Here is a 24,288-nt window from a genome sequence, read left to right as displayed (position 1 = left end):
TACATAACATGGAACCTGTTTTGTCTTATTTTGGACTTTACAATAAATTCAGTTTTATTTGTCGAACATTAGTGTAGTGGAAACACATTTTTATCATATCTCTGGAAAAAAACAAAAACAAACAGATTTAACAGCCACACAAAGTTCAAGCTACTATACTGCCTTTATTGAAAATGGCATAAATTCCAGTCAAGACAAATCTCCCATTTCAGCCCATTCCGCCCGTCGTGCAGCCAGATCAAAGCACAGAGCCGAGGAGGCGAAAGAAGAAATTAATTCTCGAGTAAGTAGAGCACGCCATTGGTCAGTCCATCTGAGCGCGCTGAGATATGTGAGGATCAAAGGGCAGCTAGCCATGCAGACAGAACTAGCCTGGTCATGTGCACTGAGGTGAGGAGAGGCTGGATTTCACCTGGGTTTAAACTGATCCTGAGCCAAATCTGGGTTCTAGTCGGTGGTGGGAATGTTCAGGATGAGTCGTCGGTGCAGCTCGATTCAAGCTGGGTTGAATTTCCCCAGAACCTAGGTCAAAATTCTGCAATGAAAGCGCCGGGCTGGGAACTAAAGTAAAGTGGATGACTAGAACTGTTGTGCATAGTATATTAGAAAGGACTTGTGCTGACTGGGCGTGACGTCGAGTGACAGGAAGGGATGCTGGTCAGTGCAAAGGACTCAAAAGCAACAATCTGCTGTGTGGTGCAAGTGTGAAGTTAATGCCCTTAGTTGTCGGTCATAGAGACGCTCACAGCCCAGAAATTCAGCGTCTTCGTAAGGCTATTTACATCCAGTGTCATGGTTATGTCTTTTTTTCTCTAAATAATATTGTTATGTACAGTTATTGCCAAGAATGCCGGCCGCTCGTCACTGTGGTGACGAGGTGATGACTCACACCTGTTGTCAGTCAACACGACAAAGACGCAACGACACCGAGCGAACGCCGGTGCGTCGACGTGTCGAGTCGTCCAGCGGTGGCGTACGAGCAGATGGCGTATTCAAGCAAATATTACAGGATTATTACATACAGGTAAAACAACACAGAGAATATAATGAGCATGAATGTTTGATTATAATAGACATTGTTTTGATTGTTGGTTTGTTTTTTTTACATGGGACAGAATGAACTAAATCTATAAATGTTGTGTTGTGCTGCATTCACAGGGGATCAGGCAGACGGCAGACAAAGGGGAGCAACAACAACAACAACAATAATAATAATAATCTGTCTGACAAAACTATGTGTATGTGATAATATGTTGCTATGACAATGTCAAATTGTTTACAACAAACTGGATTAGAATACAGTCAGTAAATTAGCGGGTAATATTGTATGTGATTATTATGGATATGAAAGTACAGTACGATCCTAACTGTTACCCCCTAAATACTATGTTGCAATGTGAAACTTCATTTTTAAATATTTTCCAAAAAAAATTAAATTCTCCCTCCAAAACGTCAGGTCATCCATTTCTTTTCCAAGACGAACAGTGGAACGAGAACAACTGCACTCTGTGTGCGTCCACGGTTCTTTTTTATCCTACAGAAACAAAGTCATATCTGGCTTTAAATTCATATATGTATATATATATAACATATATATATATATATATATTTGAATATTTTCACCTTTCTGCAATCCCATCCACTGCTGCAGCCTCTCCGCCAGCTGCCGTCTGCCTGATTGCCTGGTTGGGAATGCGGCATGACTCTGTGTGTGTGTGTGTGTGTATGTGTGTGTGTGTGTGTGTGTGTGTGTGTGTGCGTGCGCGGATTGAGAGTGTCACTGAAGGGCAAAGTGAGTGAGAAGCTCCCCATGGTGCACACAAAGCGCTCGTCACATCAGAGCTGTGAAGAGCGCGATTGTACAGTAATCTCACACACACAGCGCAGTGTGTGCGTGTGTGTGTGTGTGTGTGTGTGTGTGTGTGTGTGTGTGTGTGTGTGTGTGTGTGTGTGTGTGTGTGCGCGTGCGTGCGCGTGCGTGTTTCATTTGACTATGATGTTGTAGTAAAGGACTTGCTTTTTGTCACACTTTGTTTTTTTTTTGAATACCTGAATCCCTTCGTGACACATTTACAGACCTGGAACGGCGAGCACACGTCGGGCCGAGCCGCCAGGTGACTGAGCTCTCGTTTCTAAATGGGCCGCTGGGACCAAAATCTGCTCCAGGCAAAGCCACCAACCGGCGTGGCTCCTTTCCCCCTCTAATCTGCTTTCCACCTCTAAACACAAACAACAACAACAAAAAGAAGAAAAAAAAAACAAAACGAGGGCTTGGACACATGGTGACATCCCAAAAGGTGTTTTTCCTCTCTTTTTTCCATCGCAGATGGGCGGCCAATGAGAAGTTGCCAGTGAGGTAGCCAGACTCGCTCCGCACCGTTCCTCTTCAACACCATGCTACATTTGGGGCGCCGCCTAGGTAAAAAAAAAACAAACAAACAAAAATACTAACGCGCCACTGATGGTTGCTACAAGGGGAGTAGCTGGAGAGAACTCTGGGGTGAAGCCCCTCCCACCAGCTCTCCCAGCCCGGGAAACGGCCTGCAACTGGGTCATTTGTCCACTCCAGCTCTCAAAAATTCACCCTCCCGCTGTGTTTTTGGAAGGATGGAGGCAGGTAGGCAGGTAGGTTCAAACTCTCGTCCTGAGGATTCCCTCCGTCTCGCTGCGGCTTCTTTGTCCAAAGAGGCGAAGGGGGCGCCGTCATATCTCCAGCAGGCAGGTAGCTGGGATGAGGCCACGCCTCTTCCCACTGCTCAGCCGCAGGAAGCCGTCGCTCTCCTCGTCCTTCCCCACGCAGATCTGCAGCGGGGGTTGGAGGTCGGGAGGAGGGCGGGGGTGGGAGGAGCGTGTGACATTCAGATGCGAGTGAGAAAAATATTTGTGTGAGTGGGGAAAAAAAAAAAACAACCCTCGGCTGCGTTGGAAGCCATTAGTATGCCGTGATCTCAGCAGTTTTCTGCATCAATTTACATACATTGCATTGTGTGTGTGTGTGTGTGCGCGCGCTTGCGAGAGACAGCAACTGTGGGTGTTGGCCAGGCACGCTCACCTGGGCCTCTTTCACGCTCATCTGGCCTTTGTCTCGGTTGCCGTGGAAACCAGCGGTGACCTTCCACACCCGCTCGCCGGGGCGGACGCGCTGCACAAAGTTGGCCGGGAACAGTCCCACTTTGTCCCTGCTTTTCCCCTGGCCAAACACACACACACACACACACACACACACACACACACACACACACACACACACACACACACACACACACACACACACACACACACACACACACACACACACACACACACACACACACACACACACTGACTGTTAATCACTGGTGGATATTAATAGATGTGTCCTTTTCTGAGTGGCTGCAAAAATGAACTCCACTCTTCCCCGTGCCGTCATAACTCCGCGACGACGGCGACGACTTTGTCCGATTTCCGATTCAAATCCCTCCTCAGCAGATTAAGCCGCAGTGATTTCAATTAAGCAAGGTCTTGCGTCTATACAAACAAACAGGCCAAACAAGCATGCTTGCAGCCTGTGGTTGAGCGTCACAATAGGTGCCGTTTTTTCCTTTTTCTTCATTTGTTTGCCTAAAGCACACACACAGAACGCACACAGAAAAAAGAACTAAACTAAACTTGAACTATGAACATAGAGAAACAAAACAACGGCACGTTTTTGTTTCCTTTTTAGCGACTGTAGCATGAGATCAAGAGGCATGTGTGAAACCCTGATCCCCAGAAATCCAGCATAAATACACCGAGGCAGACACAGCAAACTCTTCCTGCCCCGAGTGTTGACAGTTTAGCACGCGCATGTGCACAGTGTGACAGCAGGTCGTGAGTCGGAGGCTGAAAGGAATTGAAGTTTTGATACAGAAAAATGACTTTCATTGAGTTAGTATCATTAATGTATGTGTAATAATGATATTGTTTTCAGATTTATTTGGTGAAATACTGTGAATTTGTACTCACAAGACTGCTCTAGAATGGACATGGGTTTGTGTTACCTCAAATGGTACGCTGCTGTTTTGTGTGAACGGTGGAGAAAATGTATCAGCCAATCCTCCTCTTTCCCCCACAGCGCTAAATAGGTGCGCTAACGACAGTTAGCACTCGGAGTCCTTCAAGCTCATCCACCAACCCTATAATCCTAATGTTGACGGGTGGCTCCTCTTTCAGCTTCAGCTGATTTAGCGACTGTACAACTAAAAAAGGGGCTTAAAAGACCTGCCTACTTAAAATTAACCCGGGTACTTTCTTGCAATAATACCTAATCTGCTTAGGCTCAATAAAAAAGACATAGCAGGGGGAAGGGTTCACAGTGAGGTTATTTCTTCATTGCTTTACCTTCCACCAGTCCTCATTGGAGTCATCTGTGACTTGGACACGGTCGCCGGGCCTGGAGACAGAAGTTGCATTGGTGAGAAAGCTCGGCTTCGAGTGTTTCACTCTTCCCCTTCCCAAATTAGATGTACGACATCCTGCCAAATACTTCAGGAATGTGGGAAACCTGCTGATTTGATTTTTTTGGACATCAGAAACAAACTTCTACAGTCATCCTGGAGGAATGGCCGGTCAGTGAAGGAGTAAAATTTGACATGATTAATTGGTAAAAGCTTAATATACCACCAATAAATACGATGCTGGCAGCGGCAGCATGTGTGTCAGTGTGAGAGAAAAAAAAACATTGCGATAACGGCTGTCGTGTGCGGCTACGACTTGAAGTTTTTGCAAACTGCGCCAACAAACGATCGTAACGTGTACTGACTCAAAATTAGATGGAGAAATCAAAAGGCTTTATGACTTGTGAAAGCCACCATAGTTTACTGGAAAGCTTGGGAGGATTGAGGATGGGCCAATGAGTGATACAATCTCAAATCTGATCACTAGGTGACACAATTTTTTTTCATGCCGTCGTCCCAGGTAAAAAACCAAACTGTTGTCACTTACCTGAGCTCCAAGTCGTTCTTCTCCTGAGGCAGAAATTTGTAAAGAGCCACATAGGTATGGATGGAGTGAACCTCGACCCTATTGGGGGTCTGGTGGAGGAAGGTGCATAAGAGGAAAGGTCAGTTAAAGGTTCAGCCTTCCCATGCCCAGAAGTAAGAAGATAAAGATCCTGACAGAGGGCTTTTTTTTTTTTGCCAGAAGAGACGACCACTACGAACCTTCAGACTGACCCTGTCCTCTGAATCTGCCTTCTCGCTCTCAGGCGGGGTGAGCACTGGAAGGACGGGGGATGGGGGAAAGAAAAGGAGAGCGAATCAGATGGCGATGAACACACATGAACGGAAGGTTGAGGCCGAGGTCACCCGACGGTGAAGCGGCAGCGGCGCAAACAGATGATCCCGCCCCCTGGGAGTGAAGGCAGAGAGGTTAAACACACAAGTGCACACACACACAGACACACACAGTGTGCGTATATACTGTATCTCAACTGACATTTCCCCCATGACGTTCCTGTGCGGGGAACATGCGACACTGTGCAAAGAATTGAGGATTACATCATTTCTCTCTGCAGCCAGACGGGAAAAAGAAAACACACCCAGTTTTATTCGGACGCTCTGCAAAGTCTTGCTGGATGCTGGCTGGATGAACGCTTCAGCCTAAATCAGTTGGATTAGTTGGCAGTGTTACTCTGGGGAGGAGTGATTGGTCACGTTCAAAGCTGACCAATCAGTAAATTATTTTTACTTTTATTTCCTCATGACTGAAAGGACACTGAGTGGTTACGGCGTGCTAAAATAATCTGAAAACACTTCAGATTGGAGGCTTTCAAGATGGCTTAGATGGATGTGAGGTTAGAGTTGTTCTTAGAGTGTTATTCTATATTCTTAAATGGCTTTGAAAGATTTCCACATCAAATGGCCTTTACATGATAAAGACGGAAGTGCAGAACGTAGGAAAAAGGAATTTTAAGCTCTTAGAGGTAAAGAATTCCTTCTGTCTTTTAGCTCAGGTGTTTTTGCATGCGTGCCAATTTTTTGTCTAATTTTCTTATTAGATAGGACAATAAAATACAATTTCTCCAACCAAGATGTTCCATCCGCACACCCTCTGTCCACCACTCATCACAGTCTATGCACTTTGCCAACCTTCAGGTAGGCCAAACATTGTGACTCACTTCCTGGGATTTGCTCCTCCTCGGCGATCGGCTGGTTTTCCAGTTTCTCCTGCAGCTTCTCCGCCTGTGGTGATAAGGTGATAAGCACGCTGACTTCCATGATGCTTGCTGTGATTAGTGTCGGCATGAGCAAATGGCCCAGGCGGAGGCGTCACCCCATTGGGTTTCTTGCGACACTTTCCTACCTTGTGACACGGCGACTCTGAAATACTGCCGAAGCTGGAGCGACTCATCTGAGCCAGCGACGTCCCGTAGCGCAGCGCCTCGTACACCGGGTCCACGATGACGTTAGCGGCCTCTAACACACAGCCAGGAAGGGAAGACAGTTTTATCGCAACAATACATTCTCACACACAAACACCTACACACGCCTGCAGTAGCCGCCAAGGCCAGAGACCCGGCGATTTGTCATTGTGAGATTACACGTGTGTCTGTGTGTCTGTGTGTGTGTGTGTAGAGGTTGTCGGTCATGTACCCTGCGCGGCAGGAGCTTCTTTGACCACATCAAGCGTCTCACTCGTGAGCAGAGGAGAGCTGAAGTTCCTCTTGAAAGCACTTCTCTAAAAAAAAAGAGGAATAAAGAAAAAGACCAAGGACAGAAAGAAGAAGAGATCAGTGAAATGTGGAGGAGAGGGAACAATTTGGTTACACAGATGGACCCAATGCCATAGTTGATACACTCACTTTAATTATCAGTGGCTGTTGTTATGAGGAGGCTTTTAAGGGGGGGGGGGTTGTGAGGGCAATGACACCTCAAACAGCACTGTGGGAATTGACTTGGTTTGTGGCTCTGAACCTCAGAACCTTTATACCTTTTGTGTGTCAATGAGGGAAGAGGCTGCACTGAACGGGCCTGTTTGAAACTCAGCAGCATCCAGCAGCTGTGTCTGGAACACAGTTCTTGTCTTGTAATGTTTCATTATTACTTGATAGCGTGGTGAGGGTGCAGGTCACTATTTGTCCACTTGTGCATTTTGGAGCTGTTAGATTGTGTGTTTGAAGAGTTATGACTTTCAAGGGAGGGAGACCAACACCGTTCACTGCCACAGATAATTAAAGGCAATGTACCAGTTTATGTGACTGCAGGGGTTACAGTTATAGGAAAATATAAGTACAGGTATAAATTCAGTTGAAAGTTTTATGCAATAATGTTAAAGCGGCTCTCCACAATATTATCCCACCACTAGATGTCACAGTTATGTGCCGCTTATACTGCAAAACAATTATTTTTTGCTAATTGTTCATCCTAACGGGCTTTTTCAGTGTTAGCACTGAGCTCTGTCCATTTCCCTCTGGTTGTTCTTTATTGACACGCTGTCAGGAAAACAGAGTGGTGCTAAGGTTCAAGGCAGGGAGGAAGGGGCGATTCATTGATCCGTTACATGAATCATGGATCTCCCTTAAGAGAAAAAATGTAACCACTATTAAGTTAACTGTTCAATTATGTGACGATACAACAACGCTTAAAGCAACGCTGGACCTCAGAACCTTTATAGCCAGTCTGTTCACGCCGCGCCCAGAATGATTCAGCCGCTGAAAAGCTGGAAGGCTCAGTTTACCAGCAGCCACCCCGGAGCTGGAGTGAAGAGAGAACATCGATATTCTCCCGGCTTTTCTGTTCTCAGGTAACATTGGCATAAATGGAATTACTTGACCGCGTAGAAAGGAAGAAACCAGCTAATGGAGCCGGGAGGAGGGGAGGAGCGTTCGGAAACCCCAGTGAAACAAGAACAAATGGACACGATACACTCGAGGGGAGGCGCTGGTGTGAGGATCGAATCAGTGCGGCCCTCCATCACTGAGTGTGTGTGTGTGTGTGTGTGTGTGTGTGTGTGTGTGGTGGCGCCACTTACAAGTTTGAAAAGTGGTGCAGATCTGGTACTGCGCAGCTCAGATATCTGATTGTGTCTTTATTTAGCAGAAAAAACAATGTTAAGTGCAGCGCTGGCCGTCGGTCCGCGGGATGAAAGCAACAAAACAAACGTTCTACCGCTGATGGGAGCCTGTGATGAATGTGTCCCGCGCACCGCGAATAGAAACAGTTTGTTTCATCTCAGTGTGTCTGGAGTATAGCGCAACATCAGGAAAGTGTCCTTGTAATCTTTGACGTGTTTTATTTTAAAAACCACAGAAGGGGGAGAAAAGAAATGTGTCGGTGACAGAAGGAAGCGTGACGTGTAATATTTTGTACATTTAGCTGTCGAAGGAGAGGAATGTGTTGATGTAGAGGAACCAAAACAAGTGGCGTCTGAGTGACTGGAATCAAGAAACACAAACTTCACCTCTCGACTAGAACTGATTACAGCGGTTAAGTGCAAAGGCAAAACTCTTCAGCCATTTGATTCGGATAAAAAAATTAATAAATTAAAAAAGGTTATTTGATCTCCAGTCATGAGAACATGATTTGATTATTACAAAATACACGAGACAGCTGGGCTTTGAGAGTTGTAAGTGAAAAAAAGGGAAACATTAAATACGTCTCTGAAAATAAACCTGCGGCGGTGGCGCTCGACTCGCTGTCAGCTTATGCTAATTAATGAGTGGATACTGACTTCACCTCCGTTGCTGCCGCTGCTCCAAATTAAAACAAAGTGACACACTAAGAACTGAGGGCAGTTCAGACAAATCTCTCTTTTCTGCTCTCCAGCCGTCAGATCGGACTGAGCGACTGAGATCTCAGGATCGACTGGATAAAAAGAAGGGTGGAGCTTCCAGTTTCAAAAAGGAGACCGACGCCCAAGTGCCAAAAACCTGCGTTCTATCTGTTGGCCAGCAGAGACTGCCGTAGTTGGTTGCAAAAAGACTGAAATGACTTAAAATGACACAGCGTTACAAACTGGTAACAATATTTCTCTTGGTCTAAATCGTTAAAAACAACGGCAAAAAAATAAAATGAAATAAAGAAAATCAGGAAATCTAATGTCTGTTTTGTTTGATTTGGTCTAATTTAGAGTAAAAAGGGCCAATAAACTTGTGAGTGACATCACCAATGACTCTGCCCATCTTCATATAAAATCAATGGATTTCACACGTTGCTCATTGGAGACACACAAGAAGAAGTAATCAAAGATCAAAGCGGAGTTTTAGTCAAGTTGGGACCTGATTCATGTTCCAAGTCCTTGTTTTCCCAAACCACCAAGGTTCAAACTCAATGGATGTTCATGTTGTCGAGGGTGTGTGTGTGTGTGTGTGTGTGTGTGTGTGTGTGTGTGTGTTGGAATCAGAGGACACCTCTCTCTGGGCCCCCTCACTTTAATCAAACTGTTAAACATCTGCAGGTCTGCTGAAGATTGATGAGCCTGATGTTGTCTTGCTCTAAAGTCGTTACCGTCTGCTTCTTCTTTTTTTAAGAGCACTGGGCATACTCAGCAAATGGGCGGCAAGCGAGCCAGAGGAAGCGCAGTCATCAATATTCTTTATTTTAGAATTTCTTAATTACACTGCTTTGCATAAACTCTATCTTGGATGGATGTGCTGCGTCGGCACGATTCAGGCTTTTTTTTTTTTTTTTTTTAGGAATATCTGTGACCCATGTTAATTTAAGGTAATTGATTGGCTTGTCAGGTTTCACCTCAAAAGCCACCTTTGCTCAAAGTTTACTAAAACATTCTAAATTACTTGCAAAGTTCAGACCTACTTGAAACATGAGAGAGAGAGAGAGAGAGAGAGATTGTAAAAAAAAAAAAAAAAAACTTTTTGGGTTTTGCACCCTAATGTGGCACACAGTAGTAAACCAATCATTCCCCTGATATGATGTCATTTTATGATAATTTACTAATTGCACTTTTGCATTATCATAAAACGTGTGTTGGCACCAAACTGACTGACCATGAAGTCGGATCGGGACCATAATCCCTACTTTGGCAGTTGACAGTTACCAAGTTTGCAGTTATTTAGTCGACAACAAGGAAACAACAACAAAAATCTGCTTTTGGACTTTACTCTGTCAATGAATGTCAAATGCCATGCCCAGTTTTTCCCAGACTCCATGGTTGCAACAGTACATTTTGCCCTCTCGTTGAGGTGAATTGTTGCGTAATGCAAAACGCTTTTACGACACCAACTTAGATATTAAGAAATCAGAAATGATACCTAGTACCCATTGACAACACTCCATTGGCAAACCAAAGCGTCAGAGGCAGCCGCTTGGGTGAAGACCCAGTCAATGTAGCCTCTGTCTGCATCCAGCTCCATAAAATGCCTAATCCTTGCTTCGATGAGTGTGCAGTGATGGAGCAGGAGGCCGCCACTGCCGCCGCCGCAGCCAAAGGCTTGGCGAGAGGCTGCTGTGTCGCATCCTCTAGGGATTGTGTGTGCCTCAAAAACACTGAATTTCACAGTGAATTAGTGCGGCCAGCTGGTACGAGGAGATATTGATTTTCTCGCAGAGTCAAGAGGGCAGGAAGGAAATGCAGCATCCGGACCAGAGAGAGATGAAGCGCAGAGATGAAGCGTTGTGCGAGAGGGACGGCAGCATGTGAGGACATCAAGGACAAAAAAAAAAAAAAAAAAGAGAGAGTGAAGAAATGTGGAGACGTGGTAGCTGAAACTTTATCAGTGTCATCAGCTGCTGCTTTTCTCCTGCTGGCATTTATAGTGTGGAGATTATTTTCTCTCGCTGCAGCCCTTTCACATGTTTCTCAGTGTCTTATTCGACTGAATAAGATGGGTGGGGGGGGAATCAAAACCACTGCCAATGCAGTGCATTTTCCAACCTTTAACTTTTTGTCTCTGCTGGTTTGGAAAAGAAAGAAATGGGGCTTCATCCTCCTTTAACAAGAAAGGGGCTTTGAGACTAAGCATATTAGCTGGCCTGAAGGCTGTGCCAAGTGACTGACAGAGACAATTACAGCATCCAGTTGCTGTCTAATTCTGCTGACACGATGCATCCTGGGTAAGTCTCTGCCCTGCAGAATGCTGGAGGTTTAATTAGCACACTTACAGAATGCAAACAAACAAACAAATGAAAAAAAAGAAGTATTTTTGTTCGTTGTGAGAAAACATAAACTCCAGTGCATGACGAGCCGGGCGGCTACAGGATATTTCTGTCACTGATGTGCTAAAGGTTGGTGGTTCTACAGTCAGTTTAATATTTAAAACCCCACCCTGGCCCCCTTCAAGCAGGAGCAGTAGCACTGCGAGCGCTCTTACCTTTCCGTTGCAGGGCTGCTGTGAGAGCTCTGCAGAGCACCAGAGGTGGGCCGCCAGCTTACAGGCTTTGCAGCGCAGCCCCTGCTTCGAGTTTCCTGCAAAAACATAAAAAAAAAAACAACTGAAACATGAATTTAAATCCCATACAAACTACAGGCTGCAGGTGTATGTTCTTTGAGGACATACTGGACCTTCACTTTTCATCCTTGAACCCAGTGGAGCTGCAGCTCACACAAAAAAACCTTCTAGATGTGCTGAAAACAACATATTTAGCCCTCTGTTTTCAGCGTCCTGCTAAAAAGAAGTTGTCACAGCCAACACTTGGCTGGGCTTTTGATCATCAACCTGGGAGAGGAATCAGTGAGATGCCATTTTTGACATCACAAAGGGCACGGCTGGGTTCCACAAATAAGACTGAGTAAATGAAAAAAAAGACATGAAGCAAAAGAGGGTGGAGTCAACTGACAGATTGGAAACATACAGTAAATTGTTAGAGAAACGGGGCCTTGACTGGATGAAGCTGACCAATTAAGAACGGAATAAGACGACAGCCTGGGGGGCACGTAAACAGGGTCGGCTCAGGTCAGCAGGTCAATACATTGAATGGGAAAATCTTGCCGTCAATAAATAGACCTGAACGACGTTCAAAGCAAGTTTAGCATTCAGACTAAATCCCCTTTCACTCTTCCAGTTAAAAAGCAAAAGAAACCTTTTATGAGGTCGTCCAGACTTGTGGATAACAACAACAACAAAAAGCAGCCTATAGTCTTTACTCATTATAGGTTAGGTGTGTAATATTGGGAGATTTTGAGAAGAAACAGCAACATCAGGTGGTTACATTTTGGCATCGCTCTTCCACGCCCCCCGTCGCTCCTGAGCTTGTCCGTGAACTACGGTGGCCTGCGCACACAAACCTGGATACCTCGTCCACCTTCTTCTTTGTTGGTTTATTTGAGGACGTGAGCGTTCACCCTAAATACAACACGTGCTGTCAGGCAATCTGGATTGTCCACACCAGGCTTCCTTAGAAATATGTCGGTGCAAGATGGCAGCTAACTGGGAGCAAGACCGTTACTGCTTTATGTGTGTTCTTATAGATACATGAGATCCATTTTAAGTATGGGAAAATCAAATGATTTTTATTGCACTCAAAGTACAAGCTTTTAAGAATGTTTTTAGGGGGATTATTTTTGGGCTTTTACCAATATAGAAATTGTAAATCAAGCCAAATCTTACAAACTGGACTTTTAAGTGCAAAACTACAAAACCAGCGACTCACCTTGGATCATGTGTTTGCATCGCTGGCAGCTGGCGGGCCTGCGGAAGACGTGCTCCTGGAAGCAGTGAGTCTTGAGCGGCTGCACAGGGGGCGGGGCCTGAGACTTGGGCGGGGCCCTGGAGGCCACCGGCGGCGAGGGGCTGACTGAGGGCGAGTGCGACGACGGCGACAGGTCGGGGCTGCCGCTCGGCGAGCGCTCGTAGGCCGGAGGGCACTCGGAGAAGGGGGGAGGGGAGGGCTGCTGCTGCTGGGTGGGGGGCGCAGCGATGACGGCCGAGGGGAGGCGGGGCTCGCCGTTGCTGCGCTGGAAGAAGTTGTCCACGCTCTTGCTGCGCATGACCGACTTGAAGGACAGCGAGCGCTTCAGCCGCTGTAGCTGCAGGACAAGGGGGGGGGGGAATAGTGTTGTTTTTTTTTTTGTCAGAGGAGGAACGTGATTCTGTTTCAGGGCGACACCTGCTTTGTTTCTAATCCGTCCTCCATCCGTCACACAAAACACAAAACACTCGCTTTGTTCTTCTCAGGGTTTCCAAATCTGAAATCTTTTTCCTGTATCATCCTGTCCACTTGGTCTAGGAAGCCAGAACTGAGTTCTGATGAGAGCATTAAGGTGCAAGTCGCCCGAAACACCGCAGAAGAAAACAGAACACAGGAAGTAAGAAGCTTATCTCGATGGAGAGGCTCTATCAGCTGCCGAGCTGAGCTAGCTTTAGCTTCCGCTCTCTTACTTGAGCCACAGTTCACAGGGTTTTATTTTAAAGGTCCTCTTCTTCCCCTGTAGCAGGGACATATTGTCTACAGATCCCATGATATATATTTTTTTCTCCTATGAGGTAGGTCACCAAAACACTCCATCCATCCGCTCCTGCTCCGGCCCCTCTCTGTCACATTTTGGAACCCATCGTGGCCCACCAGTCAAAATGTTTGCTATTTGACTGACTTTAATGTCTATGTCTTGACTGAAACATGACTGAAACACACTTTAAAATACCTTCAAATGCATATTTCCTTAAATATATTCCATTAAAAAAAAAAAAAGACTGAGCTCCGCCCCCTAACTGCTCTTGCCCTGCCCCTCTGACCTTACAATTTCAGCTTTTTCTCAGCTTTTTGCCCCCCAACCCATCACCCACACCGCCTCCTCCCTCCTCCCAACATCACCAAAGTGCCGTCCCTTGCGCATCCACCGGTCAATACTTCTTAAAATTCACGTTTGATTAGATTTATTGAGCGGCGCTGAGCCTCAGCACTCGATGCAGTCGGCGATGCGCGGAAAAATGCTGTGTTTATCTTCCACTCAGCCTTTTTTTTTTCTCCAGCCCGCGTCTGTCGGCAAAAGAGCGGCAAAGTGATAGTAGCCGACTATCACAGCCTGGAGGAGGAGGGCAGCAGAGAGATGAGACAGATCCACCTGCCTGATGAGCACCGCCACACACACACACACACACCCCACCACCTCCACCACCAGCTCTCTCGAGTTATACAAGGCTCATTAGCCGCCACCGTTAGCGCCTGGGTTGAGGAGATTGTTTTGTTAACCCCCGTCTGGCCTCATACTTCAAACAGGCGCAGAATTAATTGAGCCAATTTGTCTGCTTTGAGGTTTACCATGTAAACAGCATCGCTTGTGGAAAGTGACAAAAAAAAAACTGAGAAAACTTTTACGCCCCCATCATATCTTCCTCCTCGTCCTTGCCGAACCCTGGAACTACGAAAGCCACCGCGTCGCCGCCTTCGATCGATCGATGAGGATCCAGTTGCTTCGCCTTTTTTTTTCTTCTCCTTTTTCTCTCTTTTAAGCCACGGAGTTGCCCATGCCAATTAGTTTGAGTGATGAAAAGTGAACTCTCTGTTGACTCATTAGTGAGTGCCTCTCGTTAATGTTTCCTAGAGGGAGCTGAGTCAAAAGCTTCCCTTAATGGTTCTTTCTTGGCCAGGCCGCCGTCCCATCCCGGTAATGGATGTTGCCCTCTATTAGATTCTTAACTTGTCCGACAATGTTAATCTTCTGTGTGGCGACAGCTGCGCTTGCTGTGCGTCACTTTCAGGGGGAAACGGAACACCGTCTTTAACTTTAAAAAAAAAACAAAAAACGGGCCATATGTGAATGTCAATCAATACTTGTATACCTTTTTAGAGTTTTTACAAAAATTAAAACCAAAGAAACGTTCGGAATATATCACAATGCAGCAGCTTCTTGAGGTTTCTTAAGGGCACAACACAACTTTGTTCTATTAGGAACTCACATGGTTTTGTGGCAGTGAATCTTGGCCGGTTTTGAAAAAACACAGGTGTTGAATTAAAAGAAGCTGAATAAAGTTACGACGTGTGCAAGTGTCTGTGTTTGTCCTCGGTGCTTCTGTGTCTCTTTGGGAGGTTTTGAAGAGTCTATTTGTGGACGACAGATCTGGGGAGCCAGTCACACTCTGAACTTCGGATGGCAATTAACGCATCACACGGCGCAGGTGCAGTGTAGTGCATTGGAACAGACGGTGAGCTGCTGAATAAGAAACCAACAGCTCAACATAAAGGGAGGGAAAGCTAAAAAGGGGAACAAATGAGAGAAACAACACAAAAACCAGCACAAACGGCCTTGTTTGTGAAATTCCCTACAATGCACCGGGGCCCCGTCTCTGCCGCACCTCCGTCACACCGACGGTCGGAACAGCGGCAGACGCTGGCTCTGCCTCGCTCCTCAGCTGTTGGCAGAGATGTTTGGCGAAGGTTGGCTATAAATAGCCTGTTGTGAAGCGTGCGGGGATAAATAAATGATTATGTGCAAATGCCGATGAAAGGCAGGAAAGTCATCACCACCGCTGCCGCGACCACCCGGCTGACGCCGCCGCCACCGCCGCCGCCGCCGCAGCTCAGTTTTTTTCCAGGTCGGGGGGGAATTGAATTTTCATCGCGCAGCAAACGCTCCTTTGGGGTCAACGCGTGACCGTCGTCGTCCTTTAGTCTCCCGGCAGAGACGACGAGCAGGCTGTGGGAATTTCTGGGCACAGAGCCTTTTTGCATAAAATCCCTTATTTCGGATTGAGGACGAGATGTCATCACATCACATCACAAAGGATAGAAAACAACAACGACAAAAGACTTATGTGATTTATTACTCATCACTGACTTGTTTCAATCAGCCAAGCTGGCTTTTGAAAAAACGGTCAGAAGCCAAAGTGCAGCAACTGAGTTTTGGACCTGGTCCTTGTGTTGAGGCAGGAATGATGGAATTCTTTTCAAGCCTCAGAGTTCAGCTGCTACGACTTGTTTAACGTATTTCTGTTGTGCTCAGATTCTGTCATTAGTTTTCAAATGTGTGAACCGCATCATGTCACAGCCGGATGGATATTACATCGAGGCAATTAAAGTTCCAGGAACAGGCTTATCTTTTAAAAATCACGGAAAAAGGAAATTCAATTCTGGCTCCTATTTGACACAGTTTTCTTAATGATGTGTGATCATCCTGCCTGCTCAGACTGCAGGATCACTGGCTGCCTGCCTGGACTGCAGAAACACCAACATGTCCAAGTCCAACCAGTTAATGGGATCAAGTGCAACCAGAAGCATTATTATTATATCATTCTGTCTGATGTTGTCATCTCCACAGATGAAAACATGGGATTAAAATTTAGAGACTTGAAAACAAAATATTTCTGGTTAATTTTATAATTTTGTTGGTTACTGTATGAATACAAATATATGAAGTATCCAGAGGGACCTGCCTCCGCACCCATCTAGCTTTTGTTTCATTTCACTCATCGAACCCTGGTTAAAATAAAATCAAACCAGTGATGTCGGATGCAGGTCCGTCACCGATAGTTGCCCCCTTGGAAACACGACATTGTAACAGTTCTGGCAACAGAAGGTGACTCTCTGGATTTAGGGTTTCTTCCAGCATTGTTTTAGCTAACGTTAACATTCATTTGGAATGCGTTTCATGCTATTTGCATGTGTTTTCTGAAGTCGCAGCACTTCTCCCTATTTACAATTTACATAGCTAACATTTTGTACACAAGAGAATAAAAAGGGCTCAACATCAGCAGGTGCGTGAGAGGATGCGTGATGTGACGCTCTACCACAGCTGAAAAAAAAACACCTATAGAGCTAAAGATGGCAATTCTATTACCTTCAATCTGACAATGATGAAAATTGAGTTTTGCCCCTTTGAGCAGATCTTCATCATTAATTATTTGCATGTTCATTGGGTGTATTTTCCAATCTTACTGTCAAGGTGAGTGTCCTGCCACTGAGAGTCAAACAGACCTTGGGTGACTCTCGGGGGTCAGTAGCGAACAAAAGACCACCGGGTCCGTCTTAATTCCCTGCAGACGCCTCTCCAGCCCCGAGCACGGGGCATCTGCTGGGTCAGCAGCACTGCACAACCCAATCAAGGACAGTGATTCAGCGACTTACTCCTCAAACAAAGTGCTCTGGGTCAACCTTTGGTACGGAGGGGGATCGACGGTTAGTGAGCTGAGGGGGGCAAGGTTGATAAAACCCACTTCCGAAATCAATGTTTTTGCAAGAAGCATGGCGGCAGAGTTTCACAGGTTTATTTCCACAGCAACAACTGCACTCACTGCTGTTGAGACTGCAGCGTCTTCTTGGTTCTCTCCATCGCATCCCTCTGTTCCAGAGTTATTCCCATTATTTCCAGCATAATCATTCACCTCCTGCTTCCGTAGCAGTTTTGTGAAACCTCCGCCCGTTTAAAATCATGCAAATTACTACCTCACTGATGCATAGACACGTTTTTGCAACATTTCCATGTGAGGAATAAAATGTACAAGTTTCAATTTCAGGGTTAAGTGATTTTACAAAGTCTGGAAATGTTGGAGAAGGAACGTCGTCCTGTTTCACGCGTGCGTGTTCATTCCGAGCGTCTCCCTGTCACTGTCTGTGTATCTGCATTCAGCACCGACCACAGTTCTCATCCAAAAGGTCAGTCGTATAAATCAACTGGCTCTGGCCCGGAGAGACACAACCTTATCAGCGTCTCTCAGACAGCTCGGAGCTAAAGTGAAGCGTCGGTCAGCTAACAGCGCCGGCCGAGCCACAAACCAGATGAGACAAAAGACGCTTTCTGCAGAAACTTCACCCACACGAGATAATAACAAAGACACCGAGTCAAAAAAAAGCTCCCGTTAAAGACTCTTAGTAACCAACCGACTTTGGAATTTGGTGAAAAAATTAAATGTCACCACTGCGGAAGTTAAACTACAACAGTGTGGTAACAAGAGGGGTGAAGAAGAGGTTGAACAGATGAAAAAGAGCCTTTGGTCCTCAGTTACTGGGGGATGTGCTGCTCTAACAGAGGAGGGAAAGGTAAATTGAGTGGACAGGTGGGTGGGTGGGTGGGTGGATGGATGGATGGATGGATGATGGATGAATGTGGGTTTATGTGTTTGAGTGGAGTTGGTGTGTTTTTAATAGCTGTTGCATTTCCGGTACGCATTTGTTTTTTTGTTTTTTTGCTAAAGCACTTTCCATTGTATTTTCTTTGTATGAAAAGTGCTTTCTAAATAAAGTTAGATTTCCTTTATTTGATTTGGTGATGGATTGGTGGAAGGATGGAGGGGAAGAAGTTGCTGCTGGGTGGGAAGAGCTGCAGATTGAGGGGATGTGAGGCAGACTCAGCCAGTGTGGAAGGTTAGAAGTGGCATCAACACACCTTGTATAGTTGGCTGAGTGTGTTGGCTGAGAGAGAGAGAGTGGCAGGGCGAGCGAAGGCCCTGCGGATCTGGACGATGCGGTGCCAAATAGCGTCATCAGCGCTTAAAGCCTCAATATTAAGTTTTATGCGAATGGATTTTGAAACGTTTCCAGTTTGGGATTTTTAAAGACCTTATTTTCTGCCTGAATGGCTTTGCCAGTGTTTTCTAGCTACGTGTCTCTACAGCCTGAAACGCACAGCAACTGACTGTCCTTGCGCCCTTATAAAGAAAGTTAGGTTGCTCGCTTCACTTTTCAAAAACTATTTGAAAAACCAAAAACTAGTGCAACCAAAATCAGCAGCGACACCTCGGCTGACCACACCCCCTGCCAGTTGTTGGCTCCGCCCCCAAACTGCCTCCACTTTGTCTGCTTCCTAACAAGTAGGAGGTCCGACAAAGCATCAGACTTTAACAAGGGAGCCAAAGTTGAGCCCTCTGAGGACGGCGAGGCTGCAAACAGAGGGCTAAACATGTTCTTTAGTTTTTTTTGGATGACGACCTCTGGATTTGCAAAACAGAGCTCGAAAAGTGGGCAAAGTGAGGCTGCAATGAAGCCTGATCTCAAAAACTTGCCATGTTGTTGACCTAAAAGCGGCCCCCTACTGGTGAACTAATGGTGAACTCACTGGTGCTCTAACCAACCTGCTGGCACTGGATTTTAAATGGTTGCAGCAGATATGAGACATTAGACAGACATTTTTGCTGAGTTGCTGTTTTAGTTGTTGCAAGCTCCTTTTCTTGCTAGTCATACCTATTGATGTTTGACTACGTGCTTTTACGTGTCCCTCCGCTGGCTGTACAACAAATTGCTCCACAGGGGACGACTGACTGAGGCTGTTTTCACACTTTCAGCCTTCAAAGCGAACTCAGACATGTGACATGAGACATGGTTCGCTCCAGGTACAGGTGTGCTCAAAAACACGACGGTAGTGTGAACAGGAAGAGACCCCGTCGGAGCGGATGTGGGCCGGAGAGAGAACTGTGTCCCTATTCTCTTGGTCCACTTTAAGAGGATTGAGTTCAGTTCTTTTCAAGAGGACTACATGTTAAAACTCCTCAAGATACCTTCAGCTAAACATACTGCTGGTCAGAGGGTCACGTCCCGATCGATTCCAACTTTTCACGGTGAGCAAAAAAAGAAAAAGGCACTTTTTGAAACCTGTAGCTTCCTTTGAGTGCCGCTTTGTCCATCAAACATCGACGATGCCCCCGTCTGTACGGCACTCACGGAAACCCATCTGAGCACCGCGGTTGATGAGTGATTACACGGCAACGTCGCCGCAGCCGTCACCTCAGCTGTAGGCGGACGAGGTGGAAAAAAACCCCTCTTCAGCGTCTCTCACAGCCGCGATTAGAAGCGCTCTTGAGAAACCCGGCAGGCGTAATAAACACCGGCAGAGCCGAGGGACAGTGGAGACAGTGAACTGAGAGATGAAGGAGAGAGAGCTCGATGAGAGGACAACAAAGAGGGAAGGATGGCAGAGAGGGAGGCAGCAAGAGCAGCCGAGGAGGAGGAGGAGGAAGAGGAGGAAAAGACGAGTCTGAACGCTGTTGTGGAGCAGACAGAAGTGAAGAAGGAAGAAGTTGCAGCTATTTTTAGACCTTCAGTTTGTGACACATTTTTCCTCCACTTTTCTTGTCATCCTTCCCTCCTTTTTCTTGTCTTGTCATCCTTCCCTCCTCTTTTATCATCATCATCCTTACCTACTTTTTTCTCATTATCCTTTTCTCACTTTACTTGTCATCCTTCCCTCCTTTTTCTTGTCTTATCATCCTTCTCTCCTCTTCTTATCTTATCATCCTTCCCTCCCTTTTTCCTCATCATCCTTTCCTTCACTTTTAGTCAACCATCCCTCCTTTTTTCTTGACTTGTCATCCTTCCCTCCTTTTTTCTTATTATCCCTCATCCTCTCCTTTTTTCTTGTCACCCCTCCCTTCTTCCATCTCTTCTCTGCCGCTCCAGAGGTTTGTTGCCTCCCAGCTCTGTTTTGTCTGGATGCTCGTTTGTGTGAATTGTGGCCTCTTAGCTCTTAGCGAGACATAGCAAACATCTGCCGGCTGATTGGCTCATAAATCCACGGCGGGCCTGACCCGTCATCGCCCTCCCGCACACACCGTCCATTGTGTCGTTGTGGTGTGCAGTCAAACAAGAGGACTGTGGTGGCGTCTGGGTCCCCACGGCGATGGCCGACAAACGTCAGCGCCGGTGCAATTTGTTGCCCAGATCATCGCTGCAATTAAAGGCACTGGGATTATTTTAGGGGGGGGAAGAGATGAGAAATAAAAGCAATGATGGGAATCTGGGTCAAAGCAGAGAGGAAGAAGGAATTTATTGCGCCGGCTCCTCGTCTCTTTGTTGCAGAAACTCAGTCAAAAAAGGGGTTCATTAGCTGAGAATTTAAAGGATTCCTGCAGGTTGGAAATGTGTGGACCCTTGTATGTTTTAAGATACTAAATTGATGCAAGATATAATTTTCCACTATGAATGACGCAGCACAGCCTCATATTAAACTTTTTAAAACATTCTTATGAACATTTTAGTTATGGAACAGGTTTCTGAAATTGCATTTATCCCCAACTCATCCTGTGTCACACTGACAGCTTCTTTTGGTGGCGTGATCATTTTTTGCAAGATACCTGATTCAGCAAAAACAAAAAACAAGTGAACATGGTGAGTAGTGGTAGGAACTAAGCGAGAACAAATGAAAAAATATGTAATTAATAAAGTTAATCACTGTGATCTTGCCGACTGCTGCAGCCAAAGGACCCAGAAGTGCTCATTAGAGATTTAGAGATGAAAAAGAGTTGGGAGACCGCAGCTCTGCCTCATTTCTTTGCAGCAAAAGTTTCTTCTTGTAAGATGGAAGACAGGTTCAACAACACACCTGCTCGGATGTTTGAGCATACATTTGAAAAAAGGATTGTGGAGGGTTTGGGGGGGGGGGGGGGTGCCTTAAATTTAGCCTTCGTCAACCGAGAAACCATCCTTCTTGTCTGCTGCTTTCTGCCTCCAGCAGGAAGACAATGGAATGAAAATCAAAACCATCCTTCACCGGTTCAGTTGCTGCATGCCCCCCCCCCCCTTACAACACACTCCCACCTCCCCCAACCTTACGCCCCCTCATGTAATCTGTGCCCTCCAACTCCGGGGTCAGACTATAGTTGACAAGAATTAAAGAAGCTTTGACTTCTTATGTAAGAGCTCGTACAGAATTAGCCTCGCTTGTCAGGCGGCGCATTAGCCGGCGAATTGATCAACCCGAGCACCTGCACGAGCAGCGCAACGCAACACGCACGTTGTGTTTTTGGATAGAAATGGGCAGAAATCATAGAGACAGGGAGAGAGAGAGAGAGAGAGAGAGAGAGAGAGAGAGAGAGAGAGAGAGAGAGAGACGCTGCGGTGGTTGTTTACCTTGGACTCGGGCTGGCTGGGAACTGTCGCCTGCGGCCGGTGCAGGTTCTGCGGCTCGTTCTCCTTCTCGCTGATCTCCGTCATGTCGGGTGCTCACGAGATGCTCCTCTCACAACACATGCACAACACAAAAACACGCGGCTGAGTCCGTCCGCGGTGCAGGTCTCATCCACAGAAGCAGAGCCACTTCAGGGCTCGAGGCATCCTGTCGCCACAATATCACAATATTCACAGCGTGTGTTTGTTTCTTCTTCTTGTTATTATTATTATTTTTTTTTAAGTGACTCTTAAATTGGAGCAGCGCGCGGCCACTGACGTCGCGCCCGGTTGTCGCCCGTGCGTCCGGTTCTCCGCCACGGCGTCTCCTCGCGGCAGCAGCCGGTTCGTCCGCCGCTCTTCGCGCGCACTCATGCGCTCTTACAACAACTTTGATTTCGCCGTGATAAAGCGCTCCGCTCGCTCCGATTGGCCGCCGAGACACAAAGGCACCCATGCGCCGCGTCCTCACTGGCCGACAGGTGATGACGACAGCAGGGGGGAGGGGATTATTAGGAGTGGATTTTAGAACCCCAACCCCACCTTCCCTGAACATCACCCCCCTTTTTTGTGTAAAATTGCGTTGGCAAATCAACACTGAGCTTTCAGCAAATGTTTTTCGTGATGATTTATAAACGGAGAAGGATTTTGTCTTTTTACCTTTACCTGCACAGGTCCTGAACTCTGATGTGCGATGAACTAAGGGGCAGGCGGTGATTCTGATCCTTGTAATAGTCACGATAAAGCTTGAGTGCTGCACCAAAAAATTGATGATAAAACAAAAAAAAAAATCCCAGAGATAAAATGCATTATGAGCATTTTCCCCCAGCGGATACAGCAGCAGCAGGCGAGGTGGCTGAATCAGCACCACGGACAGCGCATGCACTGTCCTTGTGAAGTCTTCATGCTTCTATCTATCTATCTATCTATCTATCTATCTATCTATCTATCTGGCTATCTGTCTGTCTATCTGTCTGTCTGTAATCCTATTTTTCGAGCATGCCATTAGGCTTGCTGGAGATGCAGCATCCTTTTTGAAGATGTCACTTCACAGCACATGGAAGTGTGACTTAGTTGGTCATTAGCTGATGATCTGGTGCGGTTAAATTCTTTGCTCTCTTTGTCAGGCCAACTTCAAAGCCGCAACCTAACTAGACAGTAGCAGTTCAGATCTGTAAGTTCTGATCTGGAAAAACCTTTAACAAGAACAATGAGAAGAAGAGAAAGGAGCACCAACGCACGCACGTACATGCACACGCACACACACACGCACACACACATACACACACACACTCACACTCACACACACACACACACAGAAGTCATGGCCTTCGCGCCCCGTCAGAGCTCGAGCTGGTTTCCATTTTGCAGCATCATCTTTTATTAAGCGCTCCAGGGAACCCGCTTCGCTCTACTTACGCTACACTTCCCCCATCAACTCACTCTTTGGCTGACTCTTTTACGCAAGTGCATGAAGGAAATTTGCACACTCACACACACACACACACACACACACACACACACACACACACACACACACACACCCTCGACAACATGAACATTCATTGAGTTTGAACCTTGGTGGTTTGGGAAAACAAGGACTTGAAACATGAATCAGGTCCCAACTTGACTAAAAAAATGTGAAAAAGTCTTTTTTCTTTCACTGAGCTGTTAAAATGAAAAATTAACGGCTGAATAATAAAAGCTAACACAACACATGTACACTCCAGCGCGGAGCTCAGCCTTCTGTTGCTCCGTGAGAAACACGCCTTTGTATGGCGTGTGTGTGTGTGTGTGTCGGGTGTGTGGGTTCCATATATGTACAAACGGAGGCGCCAGAAACGGGGAATGGCTTCCAGAGACTCAAGTGTCAGGTGTCCCATTCTGTTCCAGTCGGTTGGCCACAAGCAGCAGAGTCATCCTGCGCTCTCTGGAAATCACGTCCTCTCTCGTCCCGTCCTGCTCCTTATCGCTCGCTCTCCATGCCAACTTTGTTTCTCATTTAGTTCCCCACAGAAGGATCTGCAGCTCTGCGGGCAGCTGACGTCAGCTCTTGAGGTGTCTTCCCAGCATGCAGGGGGGTTTCGCTCGGCCTTTGCTTGTTCTGTGCTTCATCAGGCACCCGGCGGATGCAGGTCCGGATCCTGCAGGGCTTTGTTTTGGCCACAATTCAACAGAAGGCTCCTGCAGTAACAACGAAACCAAAGGCGTCAACAAAAAAAAAAGACAAACGAAAAAAAAAATCAGTAAAATCAGTGTGACTTCAGTGTTTGATATGTCTTCTTCTCCTCATTATATGCATTGACACACTCCACTGTCGGGGGCACCTTGGTCACAATTAGAATATTACCACTGTGAAATAACCTTGGACATTCAAATTCTTATGTCTCTGTCATCTTTGGCAGCGACTTCAAAAGCAAAGTGCAGCGATGTGAATCGAATGCGCACACACACACACACACACATCCCTGATCCGCTCCGTGTGGCGCTGCCAGGTTTCATTAGACACTATTACACAGGTTAGATGACAAGTACACAACCATCTTGCAAGTTAAGCGCAGAG

The 24,288-nt window shown here is 46.3% G+C and overlaps 1 protein-coding gene across 1 annotated transcript; it reads right to left on the bottom strand.

The window, feature by feature from the left end:
• Positions 1-1,772: 1,772 nt before the first annotated feature.
• Positions 1,773-22,083, bottom strand: LOC142904503 (SH3 and cysteine-rich domain-containing protein 2-like). Its single transcript, XM_076050654.1, has 11 exons — positions 21,690-22,083; positions 12,567-12,942; positions 11,288-11,382; positions 6,612-6,696; positions 6,322-6,434; positions 6,137-6,200; positions 5,181-5,236; positions 4,963-5,051; positions 4,360-4,411; positions 3,053-3,190; positions 1,773-2,802 (listed from the first exon to the last, which is right to left on the bottom strand). The coding sequence occupies exons 1-11, from the start codon at positions 21,771-21,773 to the stop codon at positions 2,704-2,706; spliced, it is 1,251 nt and encodes a 416-aa protein (XP_075906769.1). The 5' UTR covers positions 21,774-22,083; the 3' UTR covers positions 1,773-2,703.
• Between the last annotated feature and the right edge of the window lie 2,205 nt (positions 22,084-24,288).

The sequence above is a fragment of the Nelusetta ayraudi genome, unplaced genomic scaffold (genome assembly GCF_046127955.1).
Source record: "Nelusetta ayraudi isolate G7.1 ecotype Tasmania unplaced genomic scaffold, CSIRO-AGI_Nayr_v1 ptg000128l, whole genome shotgun sequence".
Taxonomy (NCBI): domain Eukaryota; kingdom Metazoa; phylum Chordata; class Actinopteri; order Tetraodontiformes; family Monacanthidae; genus Nelusetta; species Nelusetta ayraudi.
Note: the sequence above shows the minus strand (reverse complement) of the source record. Positions and strands in the feature narration are given on the sequence as shown.